Below are 14,664 nucleotides of genomic sequence, written 5' to 3'. Positions count from 1 at the left end.
ACCAGGTCCTTAACCCGCTGAGCAAGGGCAGGGATTGAGCCCGCAACCTCATGGTTCCTAGTCGCATTTGTTAACCACTGCACCACGACGGGAACTCCTCCAATACATTTTCAAGTTATTCTTTCAAGTACCTAACAGATGTATCAACTCATTTTTTCAGAGCCTAGTACTAATTCTGCCTCACATATTCCGTATTTCTTCTTAAGCTATGCAGTCATTCTAAGCACTTAAGTCATCTAACAACACCTAGCCTATGATGACCATTACTTTACGAGCTACACATCTACAGCTTTACAGCTTATTTCCACCTCCTTTACACATCTCACTACCTTGGGGAACAAAGAGAAATATGAGATGCTTACTTCTGCTGCATTATTTCAGAGGCCTTCTTGCTACAACTCATAGACGTTATTTTCTTACTATGATAATGGGATATTAAAGAACACAGACCAGGAGTTCCTGTCATGGCTCAGCGGAAACAAATGTCACTAGCATCCATGAGGACGTAGGTTTGATCCCTGGCCTCGCTCAGTGGGTTAAAGATCTGGCATTGCTGTGGCTGTGGTGTAGGCTGGCAACTGCAGCTCCAATTTAACCCCTCACCTGGGAACCTCCATATGCCATGGGTGCGGCCCTTAAAAAAGATTAAAAAAAAAAAAAGAATACAGACCAAACTTCCTGACAGTGGTAACTAGTATTCAAAATAGAATAATAGTGTTGGAGAAAATATCTAAAGTATTTCACTATGTCTTTTGTTAAACCAAAGACAAAAGTCAAATGTTATGATAAATTCTGCCTACAAGGTAAGAAATTAAAAGACATGTTCTAGGGTTTTTTAAATTAAGAATATCATCTTTCCATAGGAAATTAACCTGAATTTTATCAATTTTTACAACAAATTTTGTGTTGCATTTTCAATTAAGAAAAAGATATTTTGATTAGGTTTGTGCACTGAAAAAATTAACATTGACATTTTATCTTGATTTTACATGGCTATTTTCTCCACTAGAGAGTGATTAGTATTTAGGCAGATTGCATTTAATTCATATCCACTACCACAAACTCCATGACCTGTGACAGTATATTCTCAATAAATACTAAGAGAGTGAGGAAATGGGAGTGGTTGATGAATAGATGGCAGGATGAACCACTCACTGGTGAAGAGATGCTCCATTATTCTATTAATGTCACAGATACACAGGCTCACCTCACCCCATTAATCTTTTTACTGCCCCTCTTACATCTTTGTTTCTCAAGGTGTAGATTAAAGGGTTGAGGCTAGGTGTGACAACAGTATAAAAAAGGGCAATGAACTTTCCTTGGTCTTGAGAACTTCCAGATGATGGCAGGAGATATATGCACATGGCTGGAATGAAAAACAGGGATACAACCATAAGATGAGATCCACATGTCCCAAAGACTTTCTGAAGTCCAGTTGTTGACTGCATCCTCAGCACAGCACGGGCAATGGCACCATAAGAGCTGAGAATGAGGATGAGCGGTATGAGAACAAAAATGGAGCTTGTGATCATGAGGGTCAGCTCATTAGCATGAGTATCAATGCATGACAGTCTAAGCAGTGCTGGAACTTCACAGAAGAAATGATCCACCTGACGATGTCCACACAGGGGTACCCAAAAGGTAAGGAAGGAATGAAGTGCTGAGTTGGTAAAGCCACTTGCCCAAGAAGCCACAGCCAACAGATGGCAGAAACGAGGGTGCATGAGGACAGTGTAATGCAAGGGTCTACATACAGCTGCATAACGGTCATAGGACATCACCACCAGTAGCACACATTCTGTGGATCCCAGTGCAAGGACAAAATAAAGTTGAATCATGCAACCATTGTAAGAAATGTTTTTTTCTGGGCCCCAGAGGTTGATCAGCAACTGAGGGATGGAGCTGGTGGTATAGCAGAGATCCAGAAAAGAGAGGTTTGAGAGGAAGAAATACATGGGTGTGTGTAGATGGGCATCTACGTATGACAAGATGATGATGAACAGGTTGCCTATCAATGTCATCAAGTAGAACATCAAGATAACCACAAAGAGTATTACTTCCAGATGAGGCCAATTAGAAAAACCCAGTAGAACAAAGTAGCCTTCCAAAGTTGCATTGATTTTTTCCATCATCATTCATTTCTTATTACCTGAGAAGAGAATCACATACACACCCCAAAAAGTAAGGAAATAGTCTACAAACCACAGGAAAACATGAAAAAGAAACACGATCCAGTTTGAAAGGCCTACCACTGTTCAATTCTAAGACAATTTGGCCACTAAGTGAAACTGTGATGGTAATAAATGAAAAAAAAAAGAATCCACAAACTAATACCAATAAATTTAAAAAGACTAAATAAATAGTAGGGAAGATAAAGCTATTTCTATCACCAAGATCCTAAATGATAAATAGAGAAATAAGAGAAGAGTTAGAAAAACACAAATGAATGCTAAAAACTAGTGAAGAAAGACATGATGAGTAATTTACATTGTCTAAAATATCCTCCACCAAATTATTTGTTAATTACAAAATGAAAAGTGGTAGATTTTACAACAGAAAACCTGATGGACATCACCACAGCCCAGTAATCAATGTTAATGTCACCAATGTTGAAACAAACCAACATCATGTGACTATTGATACAGGGTGTTGAACACAATATAAAATCACTTCAGTCATATTACTGCCAAAAATGCACAGCCTGATTTTAATAATGAAGAAGCATGAGACAAGCTTACACTGAGATGAGGTGGATAAAATAGTCGGCCTACACTCTTCAAAAACATCAAAGTCAATGAAGAATTCAAAATGAAGATAGATGATAGATAGATAATAGACACATAGATGATAGATAGATGGATGGATAGATAGAGAGAGAGAGAGATAGGGAAATGAGAGAGAGGATGGGTAATAGAATAAATCTTTTTCAGGCAGAATATAAACTATTGCTTAATCTGATTAAAAGGTTAATAGTATATAATAATATAAACTACTGCTTAATCTGATTAAAAGGTTAATAGTTCTTTATACCACTTTTTCAAAACTTTTCTGTAAATGTGATATTTAACCAGAATATAAAGTTGCAAAAATTATACATAAATTTTTTTCCATATATGTGTGACTGAGTTCCCATGCTGTACAGTGGGGAAAAAAAAGTGTGTTGGGGGAAATAACAATTTAAAAAAAAGTTACAAAAAGTAAATATAATTTTTTTAATTTTTATATTTCCTCCAGATATTTGTCCTATAGAGAAAAAAAATTGTATTGGGGAAATAGCAATAAAAAAATTGAAAAAAAGAAAAATAACTTCTTAACTATTGAGTTCTTCTCATTCATCCAAGGGTGACATCTGGGTAAACAGTAACTTAAAAATTTCCTAGCAGACCTAAAGAAGAAAATTTCCACGAAACAAATAATCTTTTTTTAACAAATAGCTTTAGTTTTCTTTTCATCATTTTTACACAATTTCCATTTATGTGATTATAGAAAACAGAATAACTGTAATCCCAATAATCTTATATATAAATTACAATGAACAATATCAAATCTACTTATTATTTCAAGGTGTTTATATGGGGTGAAAAATATTGAGCTTCAATTAAATTTTCTTATAGAAAAACTTGTTCTTCCTATTTGTTTACTTGCACTCACAGTTTATTTCTAAACTGAAAACTAAATAGAGATACCAAAAAAAAAAAAGGCACAGGGACACATGCACATCAACTTATTATTCATGATGCAAACAAAGCCGAAGGTCTTAATTCACATGAATAGATCTGTGAAAATAGGCAAGGAGATAGTGATTAAATGCCTAAAAAGACATGTGAATATAACTGATTTGAAAAGAGAAATTTTTAGCAAAAAGAAGATATAGCTTCATTGAGAGAGCAAAGAAGCAAGGCAGGATGAGAAATTGAGTAAACTGACTACTAGTGTTTAAAGTTGAAAGTGTATATACGTATATCACAGGGCTGAGAAACTGGAACATAGGACCTCAAGAAGGTTTCTACATTATTTCTTTTTATTTAGGACAATAACTGAAACCATGTTTAAATTCTAATCATAACTATTAATGTCTACATATAGTTTTATTCTCCAACTTAGAGAATTCTGAATATTTATGGAAACCATTAAATGACTTTATCATCTAATATATTTTGCCTTTTTAGGCATTCAACAGACCTTCTATTAGTGAGGTATTATTTCATTGCATTTTTATTTTTTAAAAAATTCCGCAGCCAACAGAAGACTCAGGGCCTAATTCTTCAGATTGTGGTAAAGATCCTGAGGATCCTAATATATTATATCCACTTCCCATCAGTTATTTAAAACTCTTTTTACAAGGAGAATCAGTAACAACCAAGTCTATGTTATGCGGCTGCCCTATGTGCACAATCTGAGCATGCACCTCTCTTCTGAAGGCTCATTTACAAGACCTTCTGCTCAGGGCTAAGCACAAAGTTGGTGAGCCTCCTGATAAAAATGTAGAACCTGTAAAATGCAAACAGCTCAGTTTACTATGGCTTATCATCGGAGCAAACTCTATATTTTGCATAGAGAATCTTACATTTCTTTTTTTTTATATTTACTTATCTATTTTTTAATTTAATTTTTTTATTACTCAAATGAATTTATCACATCTGTAGTTGTATAATGATCGTAACAATCCAGTTTCACAGGATTTCCATCCCATAACCCATTTTTGTTAAAAAAAAAGTGCATTTCATAAATAGTTATAACTCGTAAGTGATTCTTTTTTCTCTTGTGGGTTTTCAGTCTTCCATAGGAAGGATTAACACTACCTTTTGTTATGTAGCTATTGTAACAAGGCATAACAACTACCATTTAAATATACCTCCTTGGAGTTCCCATCTTGGCTTAGCAGGTAACAAACCCAAGTAGTATCCATGAAGATGCAGGTTCAATCCCTGGTCTCATTCAGTGGGTAAGGCTCCAGCATTGCCGTGAGCTGTGATATAGGCCATAGATGTGGCTGGGATCCTGCATTGCTGTGGCAGTGGCACAGGCCAGCAGCTGCAGCTCTGATTTGACTCTTAGCCTAGGAACTTCCATATGCTGTGGGTACAGCCCTAAAAAGACAAAAAAAAAAAAAAAAAAAAAAAAGAAAGAAAGAAAGAAAAAAAGAAATGTTTAATAAATAAATATCCCTCCTTCTCTCTGTAAATGCTTTGCCTCATTCAGTGTTGCCACATCACTTCTGCTTCCCTCCTTTCATAGACAATTTTTTCCCCTCACACTTTCTAACAAGCTATAACCAAAAAAAGAAAGAAATCATAGCAGAGCCATTTGTGCTTACCTCTTTGAGAGTCTTTTAGTTGTTCACATTTATAAGTGCAACTCTTGAAAAAGTTGTTAGCAGTAGGTAATTGGTTGAGTTTCAACAGGAAAGTTAGGAACAATTTAACTACAACTGTAAGACTGATTTGGGCCTTAAAACTGTTAATCATTAACTAATTATTACTAATCTAGACTACTTTCTACAGCTCAGAAACCATGCAAGATGATCAGACAGTAGATTACTTATAAGAAATTTTTTGTAATTAAACAGAAGATTAATGTAAAAAATTATAAATCAATTATAATGGAAAAATAAATATCACATAAAAATAGAATTATTATGCTATGGAAAGAGAGTAACTATAAAAATGTAATTAGAACTCTAAATGATATCTTTGACCAAGAGACAGTATCCAAGAAAGGACAAACTTGGAAAGAGGCACTTCCCGCCCAAGGTTAAAGTTCAGACCTCCCCAAAGAAGGTATGGTTGAGCATGATGGATGATGAAGAAGTTCACTATGGCCGAATCAAAAATAGGAATGGTCAGTTAGTAAATTACAAAGATTATTTCAATTCAAGGTCACTGACATTTGAGGGATGATGGGAAAGTTCCAAGATTCTAAAAAATTTCCCTAGAATAGGAGCTAGTATATCATGAGAAATACAAAAAGAAACACAGGTATTGCTTCTTCTAATGCAGATATAATTTTCTTCTTCCTTATACAGCTGCATGAAACAGTAATTAAAACAAAGAAGCAGCTATATGATATATTTACTTGTTGCATTAGCCATCCTTCAGCATTCTTACAGAAGTGAAAAAGGGATATGAGATAAGACACAAAAAAAAAATAAAACTACCAAATGTAAGTAGAGAAAGGGTAGGAACTTCATGGTTAAATTTCTTCTTACCAGAGGAGTGGGAAATAAAGATCTCATCAATGGTTGCTTTCACAGGTTATGGAATGAAATATCTCTTCTCTTTTTTTAAAGTAAGACATCTTGGAAGAAATATCATGTGGTAGACATGAGTTTCTCTTCCCCATCCCCATATCACTGGTAAGCTTATTTTTTTTCCTACTTTAGTCCCTTAATACTCTTACCTAGCATTTAAGTAACATTCAAACAACTCCCTTCACTTCTGTCCTTCCTGTGTCTGTCCACATTACCTTATTTGTCCACCTGATCTATGCTTCTTTATGTGTGGAACCATCTGATTGCTGGTTTTCATCTCTGTCAAATCACCAAAATAAATGACTTCCTAGATCATACATTCTAATTTACTACATCAGAATAGGAAAGCAGAGGCTGAAAATTACTATGATTATCACTGCTACACAAGAGAGAGTTGTGAGTCTACCAAAAAGATCTCGTGTGTCAAGGGATGAACCTCTTTTCCTAGAGCAAATGGTGCCTTTATGGAATCAAAAGAATACTGCAATTTGCCTTCCTTGAATGGGGCCACTGGGAGAGTAAATCCCAAAGTAGCAATTAATGCCCTTCAAGGAGTTGTCCTAGTTAGAACTGTTTCTTTCTTCTTCCCAAAGCAGTGCACAAACGGCCATCTGAAACCATGTGACTACCTGACTGGTTTCATGAGACTGCCCTGGTGTATGCCCCACTCTGAGCTAGACAAACACTCATAGCTCCACAATGGAGGAAGTGCTGCCATGACCAAGGAAAAATCTCAGCAGGAGATGCTATGACAGCTCAAAACCCAAGTGGCATCTGAGCAGGGAGGGGGCAGCCATTACTGGCACTTACACAGACAGCACATCAGAAACAGATCTCTGGAGGCTAAAAGACCACACCAAATTCACAGACCATTGCCAGATAAACACACCAGCCTCTCCGGCTCAAGCACTGCTCCCCTTTGGGGCTGAGGGGGCCAGTGCTGGGAAGAAGAGCACACACAAAATGGAAATAGAGCCAGCTTGACTCAACCCTCAGGGTTTCTGCTCCAGCAACTTGGGTCCCACCCAGGCCCCCTATACAGTGGTGATGGCCACTGGGCAGAGGGTAAGTCCTGGTTTACACCTAACTCTGGACCCAGTCCCTTCATCTCTAGCCCAACCTCCTACCAAGGTGATAGTTACCAGCACATACTGAAGATCTGACTTTGCTCACATCAAGTCCAGTTGTTCCATCAAAGCCGCTGGACACCCACAAACTGTATAGGGATGCTCCCAAATACATGCACCTGTTCAAGACTGCTGAGGGTAACCGTTCACCTAGTTTCATAGAGACAGAGGGAAGTAAGCAAAACGAGAATACAGAGAAACCTGTATCAACTGAAAGAACAAGAGAAAACCCCTGAAAAAACAACTAATGAGACTGAAATAAACAATCTATTAGATAAAGAATTGAAAGTACCAGTATTAAGAATGCTAACTGAATTAAGGAAAAGAATAGATGAAAACAGTGAGAAGTTTAACAAGGAACTAAAAATTTTTAAAAAGTACCAGTCAGGAGTCCTCTGGTGACCTAGTGGTTAAGGATTTGAGGTTGACCCTGGTGTGGCTCAGGCTAGATCCCTGGCTCAGGAACTTCTGCATGCCATGGGTCAGCCAGAAAAAAGAAAAAAAAAGAACCAGTCAAAACTGAAGAATAACTAAAATGAAAAAAAAAAATGAGAAGGAATGAACAGCAGACTAAGTGATAACAGAAGAATGTATAAGTGATCTGAAAGATAGATTAATGGAAATCATCAAATGAGAATAGCAAAAAGAAAAACAAATTTTAAAAAAGTGAAAACAATTTCAGGAATCTTTGGGACAACATTAAGGGTACCAATATTCATCTTACAATGGTCCCAGAAAGAGGAGAGAGCGTATAGAAAATGTAAATGTACACTGAACTACCATATGACCCAGCAGTCCCACTCTTGGGCATATATCCGGACAAAACTTTCCTTAAAAAAGACACATGCACCCGCATGTTCATTGCAGCACTATTCACAATAGCCAAGACATGGAAACGACCTAAATGTCCATTGACAGATGATTGGAATAGGAAGATGTGCTATATATACACAATGGAATACTACTCAGCCATAAAAAGAATGAAATAATGCCATTTGCAGCAACATGGATGGAACTAGAGACTCTCATCCTGAGTGAAGTAAGTCAGAAAGAGAAAAGACAAATACCATATGATATCACTTATATCTGGAATCTGATATATGGCACAAACGAACCTTTCCACAGAAAATAATATCCTGGACTTGGAGAACAGACTTGTGGTTGCCAAGGTGGAGGGGGAAGGAGTGGGATGGACTAGGAATCTAGGGTTAATACATGCAATATTTGGGATGGATAAGCAATGAGGTCCTGCTGTATAGCACTGGAACTATATCTAGTCACTTGCGATGGAGCATGATGGAGGATAATGTGAGAAAAAGAATGTGTGTGTGTGTGTGTGTGTGTGTGTATATATATATATGTATTTGTGTGACTTGGTTACTTTGCTGTACAGTAGAAAATTGACAGAACACTGTAAACCAGCTATAATGGAAAAAATAAAAATCATTATTAAAAAAAAAGAAAACATAAATGTGGAGCCGCCTCTTATAACAAGCAGGGCTGGAGCATTCCCTAGGCTCAGATTGGGACATGAGCTTGGAGGACAGGCTTGTGGTACTGGCCAGTTACTCAAGCAGTTTTCAATCCTTCCTCTCCTCATGCTTCAGGAGCAAGTAAGTGTGCATGTGCTCCTCAGAAGTGAAGTCCGGGCCTCCCACAGCCCTTCTGGTAGTCCCACTGGCCCTCCAACCAGCCAAGGGGGGCTTGTCTTCCCTGTGTAGGACCCCAGGGCTGGGGTGCCTGATTTATGGCTGGAACCATTCACTCCCTGGAGAGGATCTCTGCCCATGAAATCTCTCTTTTCCTCAGAGTCCCCTCCCCAGAGGCACAGGTCCTGACCTGATGGTTCTCTTCCATATGGATATTTCTTATAGCCTTCATTCTGCAGAAGTCTCTTTCCCAGACTCCAGTTAATTTTCAGTGAAAATTGTTCCACACGTAGATGTATTTTTGATGTGTTCATTGAGGAAAGGAGTCCCCTATCCTCCTACTCTGCCATCTTGTTCTCCTCCTGTGCATAATTCATTTAATGGGGCTGCAATAAGAGGGATTTTCTATCCGAATGACAACTTCCTCTTCCCTGGTCTTTCTCCTTTGCCATTATATCATGTCAGTAATAGGTATTCAATACTTTACCCACTTTTTATTTCATTTAAAAAAATAAATATTCAGGGAGTTCCCATCGTGGTACAGCAGAAACGAATCCATCTAAGAACCATGAGGTTGCGGGTTCGATCCCTGCCCTTGCTCAGTGGGTTAACGATCCGGCGTTGCCATGAGCTGTGGTGTAGGTCGCAGACCAGCTTGGATCCTGCGTTGCTGTGGCTCTGGCATAGGCTGGTGGCTACAGCTCCGATTAGACCCTGAACCTGGGAACCTCCATATGCCACAAGAGTGGCCCAAGAAATGGCAAAAAGACCAAAAAAAAAAAAAAAGAAAAAATTCTGTACCTTACAGTTTTTCATCATCCTAGCATATATCTTTGACTCTTAGGGTTTCTTTATTACTTTTAATAGAAACAAATGTGCTCTTTGTCACACTCATGTGTAACTAGAAAATTATTATGATTTGTTAATTTGAATCTTTTAAAATAACCAGAATAGGAGTTCCCGTCATGGTGCAGTGGAAAGGAATCCAACTAGGAACCATGAGGTTGAGGGTTCGATCCCTGGCCTTGCTCAGTGGGTTAAGGATCCGGCGTTGCTATGAGCTGTGGTGTAGGTCACAGACCCAGCTTAGATCGTGTGTTTTTTTGTGGCTGTGGTGTAGGCCAGCAGCTGTAGCTCCAATTAGATCCCTAGCCTGGAAACCTCCATATACCGTGGGTGCAGCCCTAAAAAGGTAAAAAAAAAAAAAAATCAGAATAAGTACTAACTGCTTCTATATAATATATGAAAGTTACTTGTCATTTTCATATTTATTTTTGATGACGAATTTTTAATTCAAACAAAAATTTTAAATCTGAGCATTTCATATTAATAGCCAACAGTGTCAAATATTTGGCTCCACCAGTACATGTCACTTGAATTAATATCACATTGTGCACACAGTCTATGACAGCAGTTATCTATGATAGCAGTTATCTATGATATAGGTTACTCATTATATTCTATATTTATTTTTACTTTTGTTTTTACATTACCTTTTATATATATTCATTTTGCTTCCTAAATGTTCATAATTAACAAAAAAATAGAACCAGACAAGTCCACTGCAATTCCTGAGAGACAGAATCAAACTACGTTCTGACATTCTAGTGAGAAGAAAATATGTCTCCTGGGAAAGAAAGGCATGATAAGGATTCAGAACAGGGGGAAGGAATGAAGTAAAACATATTCATATTCCTTTTTTTCGGATGAGAAAAGTTAAAATATATGTCATGTAATCAGCACAGACCTGCATGTTTGTGTGTGAGTGTGTGTGAGTGTGTGTGTGAGTGTGAGTGTGTGTGTGTGTGTGTGTGTGTGTGTGTGTAGCTGAGGGCATTGCTAGGAAGGACATAATGCTCCCTCAGGAGACACAATCTTCCTGGAATCAGACAAGGTCCTGATGACAACAAAAGCTTCTCAGTGCATAGTCTTAGAAGTGAGGACTGGGGAAATTTACATCCTCTGAATGTGGGGAGGTTATAAGGAGAGCATGCAGACAAAATCAGGGAGTGGCTACTCAGAAGCTAATATCATCTACTTTTTTCCCTCAAAAATTATGATTAAAGATATGTGATATAAATGATTTCTTAAGAGGGTTGTATAAGATGGATTAAAGTGTAAAAATGGATAGCTAACACTCAAAGCATTATTCAGTTCTGGACATTATTTTAATCAGTTATTTTCTCCTTCTTTGAAGACTATAAAAATTTACTCAGTTTACCAGTGACCCAGTCAGAAAACTGCTGTAAGTTATTCTAAATTAATTATTTCCCAGGAAATAGACATATCTCTTATCTTTGGGTAATTGGAAATGCCTCCATTATCCTGTACCTGTTATTCCCATCAAGTGATAAAACAGTTTCTGCTAGCTTATGTTAAGGCCTCACTTCGTTAAAATACTAAGTGATGCTGAAATAACTATGGATAAATGGTGGGAAGCAATGGGATATCATCTGTGCAATATTTAATGACCAATTTACATAAATTATATCTACTATTCAAGCATTTTGGAAATGATAATTTTAGCATAATGAAGATTAATATTTATTGAGTTTTTATTGTATTCTGGGCACTGTACTAAGTGTTTCAGGTAAAATATCTAATCATTATCTTATGTTTTCCTTTGGCTGATAGGAAATAAACATTTCATTATGAAAAAAGAGATTAAGAAGGGGGACTGAGTCAGTTAAGAACAGTCCTAATTATGTGGAGCTGACTCCAAATGAATCAATTCTGCTGGGTTATTTCCAAAGCAGAGCTGCAGAGAATGTGCATGTCTTGGATCTTGGGCTGGGTAAGGTGACACATGAAGCAAAGCCATGAGCTACTAACTTTATCCTTTCTCCTTCTCGATGTATTTCTTTCAGATATCCAGCTATCATTAAAACTCCATCTCAAGATTTAAACCTGCAGAATCTTGTCAATGTTCAATGACCACTTGACCTTTCATTACACTGAGCAGGAATCTATAAAACAGTTTATCATTGGGCATGAAACTCCTATATCTTTAGATTAACAAAACAGTGCATATTCAGGTGGTGACTGATTCTTAATACAGGTTATTTTTATATAATGGCAATAGCAGACAATATTGTATGCAGAGTCCTATGAGTTCGTTAACATGAGACTTCTAAAGGGCAAGGGTTTTTGAGGGTGATAAAGTACACTTTAATTTCTTATTTTGAATTCATCATTGCCTCTACAATGTTGGCACATTTAACACAAAACGACTCAGCAAGAAAGATGGGAAGGGCTTCATCATCCTTCCTTCATGTGGACATGATAAATCAGAAACTTTAGGAGTTCCCGTCTTGGTGCAGTGGTTAACGAATCCGATTAGGAACCATGAGGTTGCAGGTTTGGTCCCTGCCCTTGCTCAGTGGGTTAACCATCCGGCGTTGCAGTGAGCTGTGGTGTAGGTTGCAGACGCTGCTCGGATCCCGCATTGCTGTGGATCTAGCGTAGGCCAGTGGCTACAGCTCCGATTGGACCCCTAGCCTGGGAACCTCCATATGCCGCGGGAGTGGCCCAAGAAATAGCAAAAAGACAAAAAAAAAAAAAAAAAAGAAAAAAGAAAAAAAGAAAAGAAGCTTTAAGTCAAGAAAATATTATCAGATGAGAGACAGTGAATGTTCATGCCAAATTGTACTGCCTGGGATGCTCCTTTCTGCAGACCCCTGACACCTGCCTTGAATATCTCACGCTCTTTCTGTAGGCAATGATTAGAATTAAACATTCTTGGTATGTACATAAAGCTGACCTCTAGTACATGGATCTCAGGTCAACCAACAAAAGGTCAACAGAGAGCAAATCCAGAAAACAATAGAAAGTGTAATGAAAAAAATCTGATTTTACCTGATGTGAAATTATTCTAAGTGAGAGCGAGGAAGAAGAGAATTTAACATTTGCTTGCTTTCTCACTTCTAATGAGACCTATACATTTACTTCTATAGTATTTAATATTTACTTCTAGACAGAGTATCCTTCTTTGACTGTTTAAATATTTAGAAGCATTCACAGATCTTCACTATCTCAGATATCTCAGTTTTTCAACTGTCTCTGAAGTTTGTGAGGTTTTAAAAAGTACTTACCACAGGATGTCTTTTTAATTCACCCTGCGGGTCTAAGAATATCACATGACTAAGAGCAGGCATCAGCCTTTGTGCCGTCAGCCCACACTGTGGGCCATCCACCAGCAGGTTTCTCTCATTCCCACACCCTCTGACACCAACCCACAGCACAGGCATTTGCTGTCTACAGTCTAAATGGCGAGAGATATTTATGAAATGAAATTTTGTGATGTCCCTAGTTAAGAAAGAGTCAGGCATTCGCCTTTGCTGGTTGGAATTTCTGCCTTGTTCCTTCCATCAGAGTCACCGGGGAAACTTGCAATTTGTCCCAGATCCACAAAGACAGAATGAGTAAGATATACATTTATGTTTTTAACTGACAAAAGGGATGACAATTTCTTCACATCCAGAGTTTTCTATGCAACTGCATAGGCTATGATTGAGAAGTCAGGACATCTAAGAAAATATTTGGGGTTAAAAAAAAATAAGTAAACTATTGTCTGTTTTCTTTGCCACAGCCTTAACTGAATTGAGTTGCTATGTGGGAAACATAGATATTAAATTTTATAATTAAGTCAATCACAGTGCAAGGCAAATGCTTAATAATACTTTAACATAAGTGTAACTGCTTTATAATAAAATACTTGATGTGCGAGCAACTTTTTCAACAGTCATATATGCTGATGGTCCCTGTAATCGTGCAGAGTTGCTACTTCACATTTATGAATTTTGAATCAGTCTACATCTTTCCACCTTTTTTTACATATTAAATCCAGGACCTACAATAGTAACTGAAAAATACTTTGAAAATACTCTTTGCTCAATAAATAGTGTTTAATAAATGAGTAAAGAAAGCAAGTCAGTGGCTAAAGAATAGGAAAGAAATAGGTAGGTATGGGAGGACCTTTATTTGGTAGTATTTGGCAAATGATAAAAAAAAAGAGAGGAGAAAGAATTTTACTTAATTTTTTTCCATTATATGTCTACTGACCAGATATATTTCTGACAAATCAACCAGGATAATAAACATACAATAGGATTTGGTTTCAAGATGAGGGTAACTTCCAAACTTTGAATTTTAGAATAGCAGAAAAGATATCTATCTCTCTGGCTCACGAGAGTTTGTTAAGAGTAAGAGAAAGATTCATCTTTCCTTCTGAAAGACTCTTGATGATGACCTTGCCTTCTTTTTTTCAGGCATGACCTTCAATTGTTCCTTGTGGCAGGACAACAGCATGTCTGTCAAATGCTTTGCCTTTGCCAGATTCTCTGAGGTCACTGAACAGTGTTTCCTTTTGTTTACCCTCATCCTGCTCATGTTCTTAGCATCACTGACGGGCAATGCTCTCATAGCCACTGCCATCTGGACCAACCTGGTCCTCCACACCCCCATGTACTTCTTCCTGGCCAACCTGTCTCTCTTGGAGATTGGCTACACATGCTCTGTCATACCCAAGATGCTGCAGAGCCTTGTGAGCGAGGCCTGAGGAATCTCTCGGGAGGGGTGTGCCACACAGATGTTTTTCTTCGCATTTTTTGGTATCAGTGAGTGCTGTCTTTTGGCCGCC

The 14,664-nt window shown here is 37.7% G+C and overlaps 1 protein-coding gene across 1 annotated transcript; it reads right to left on the bottom strand.

Moving 5' to 3' along the window:
• Window positions 1-1,208: 1,208 nt before the first annotated feature.
• LOC100153289 (olfactory receptor 2J3-like) lies at window positions 1,209-2,139 on the bottom strand. The gene is given in 2 exon segments (XM_084970346.1): window positions 1,209-2,117; window positions 2,119-2,139. Coding segments are annotated over 2 exon segments (930 nt in total).
• Window positions 2,140-14,664: the final 12,525 nt, after the last annotated feature.

Source organism: Sus scrofa, chromosome 7 (assembly GCF_054392235.1).
Source record: "Sus scrofa isolate SSC_HxYL_T2T_F1_AM1 chromosome 7, Sscrofa_HxYL_maternal_Yorkshire_Landrace_v2.0, whole genome shotgun sequence".
Taxonomy (NCBI): domain Eukaryota; kingdom Metazoa; phylum Chordata; class Mammalia; order Artiodactyla; family Suidae; genus Sus; species Sus scrofa.
The sequence above is the reverse complement of the archived record's forward strand: the minus strand, read 5'-3'. Positions and strand labels throughout refer to the sequence as shown.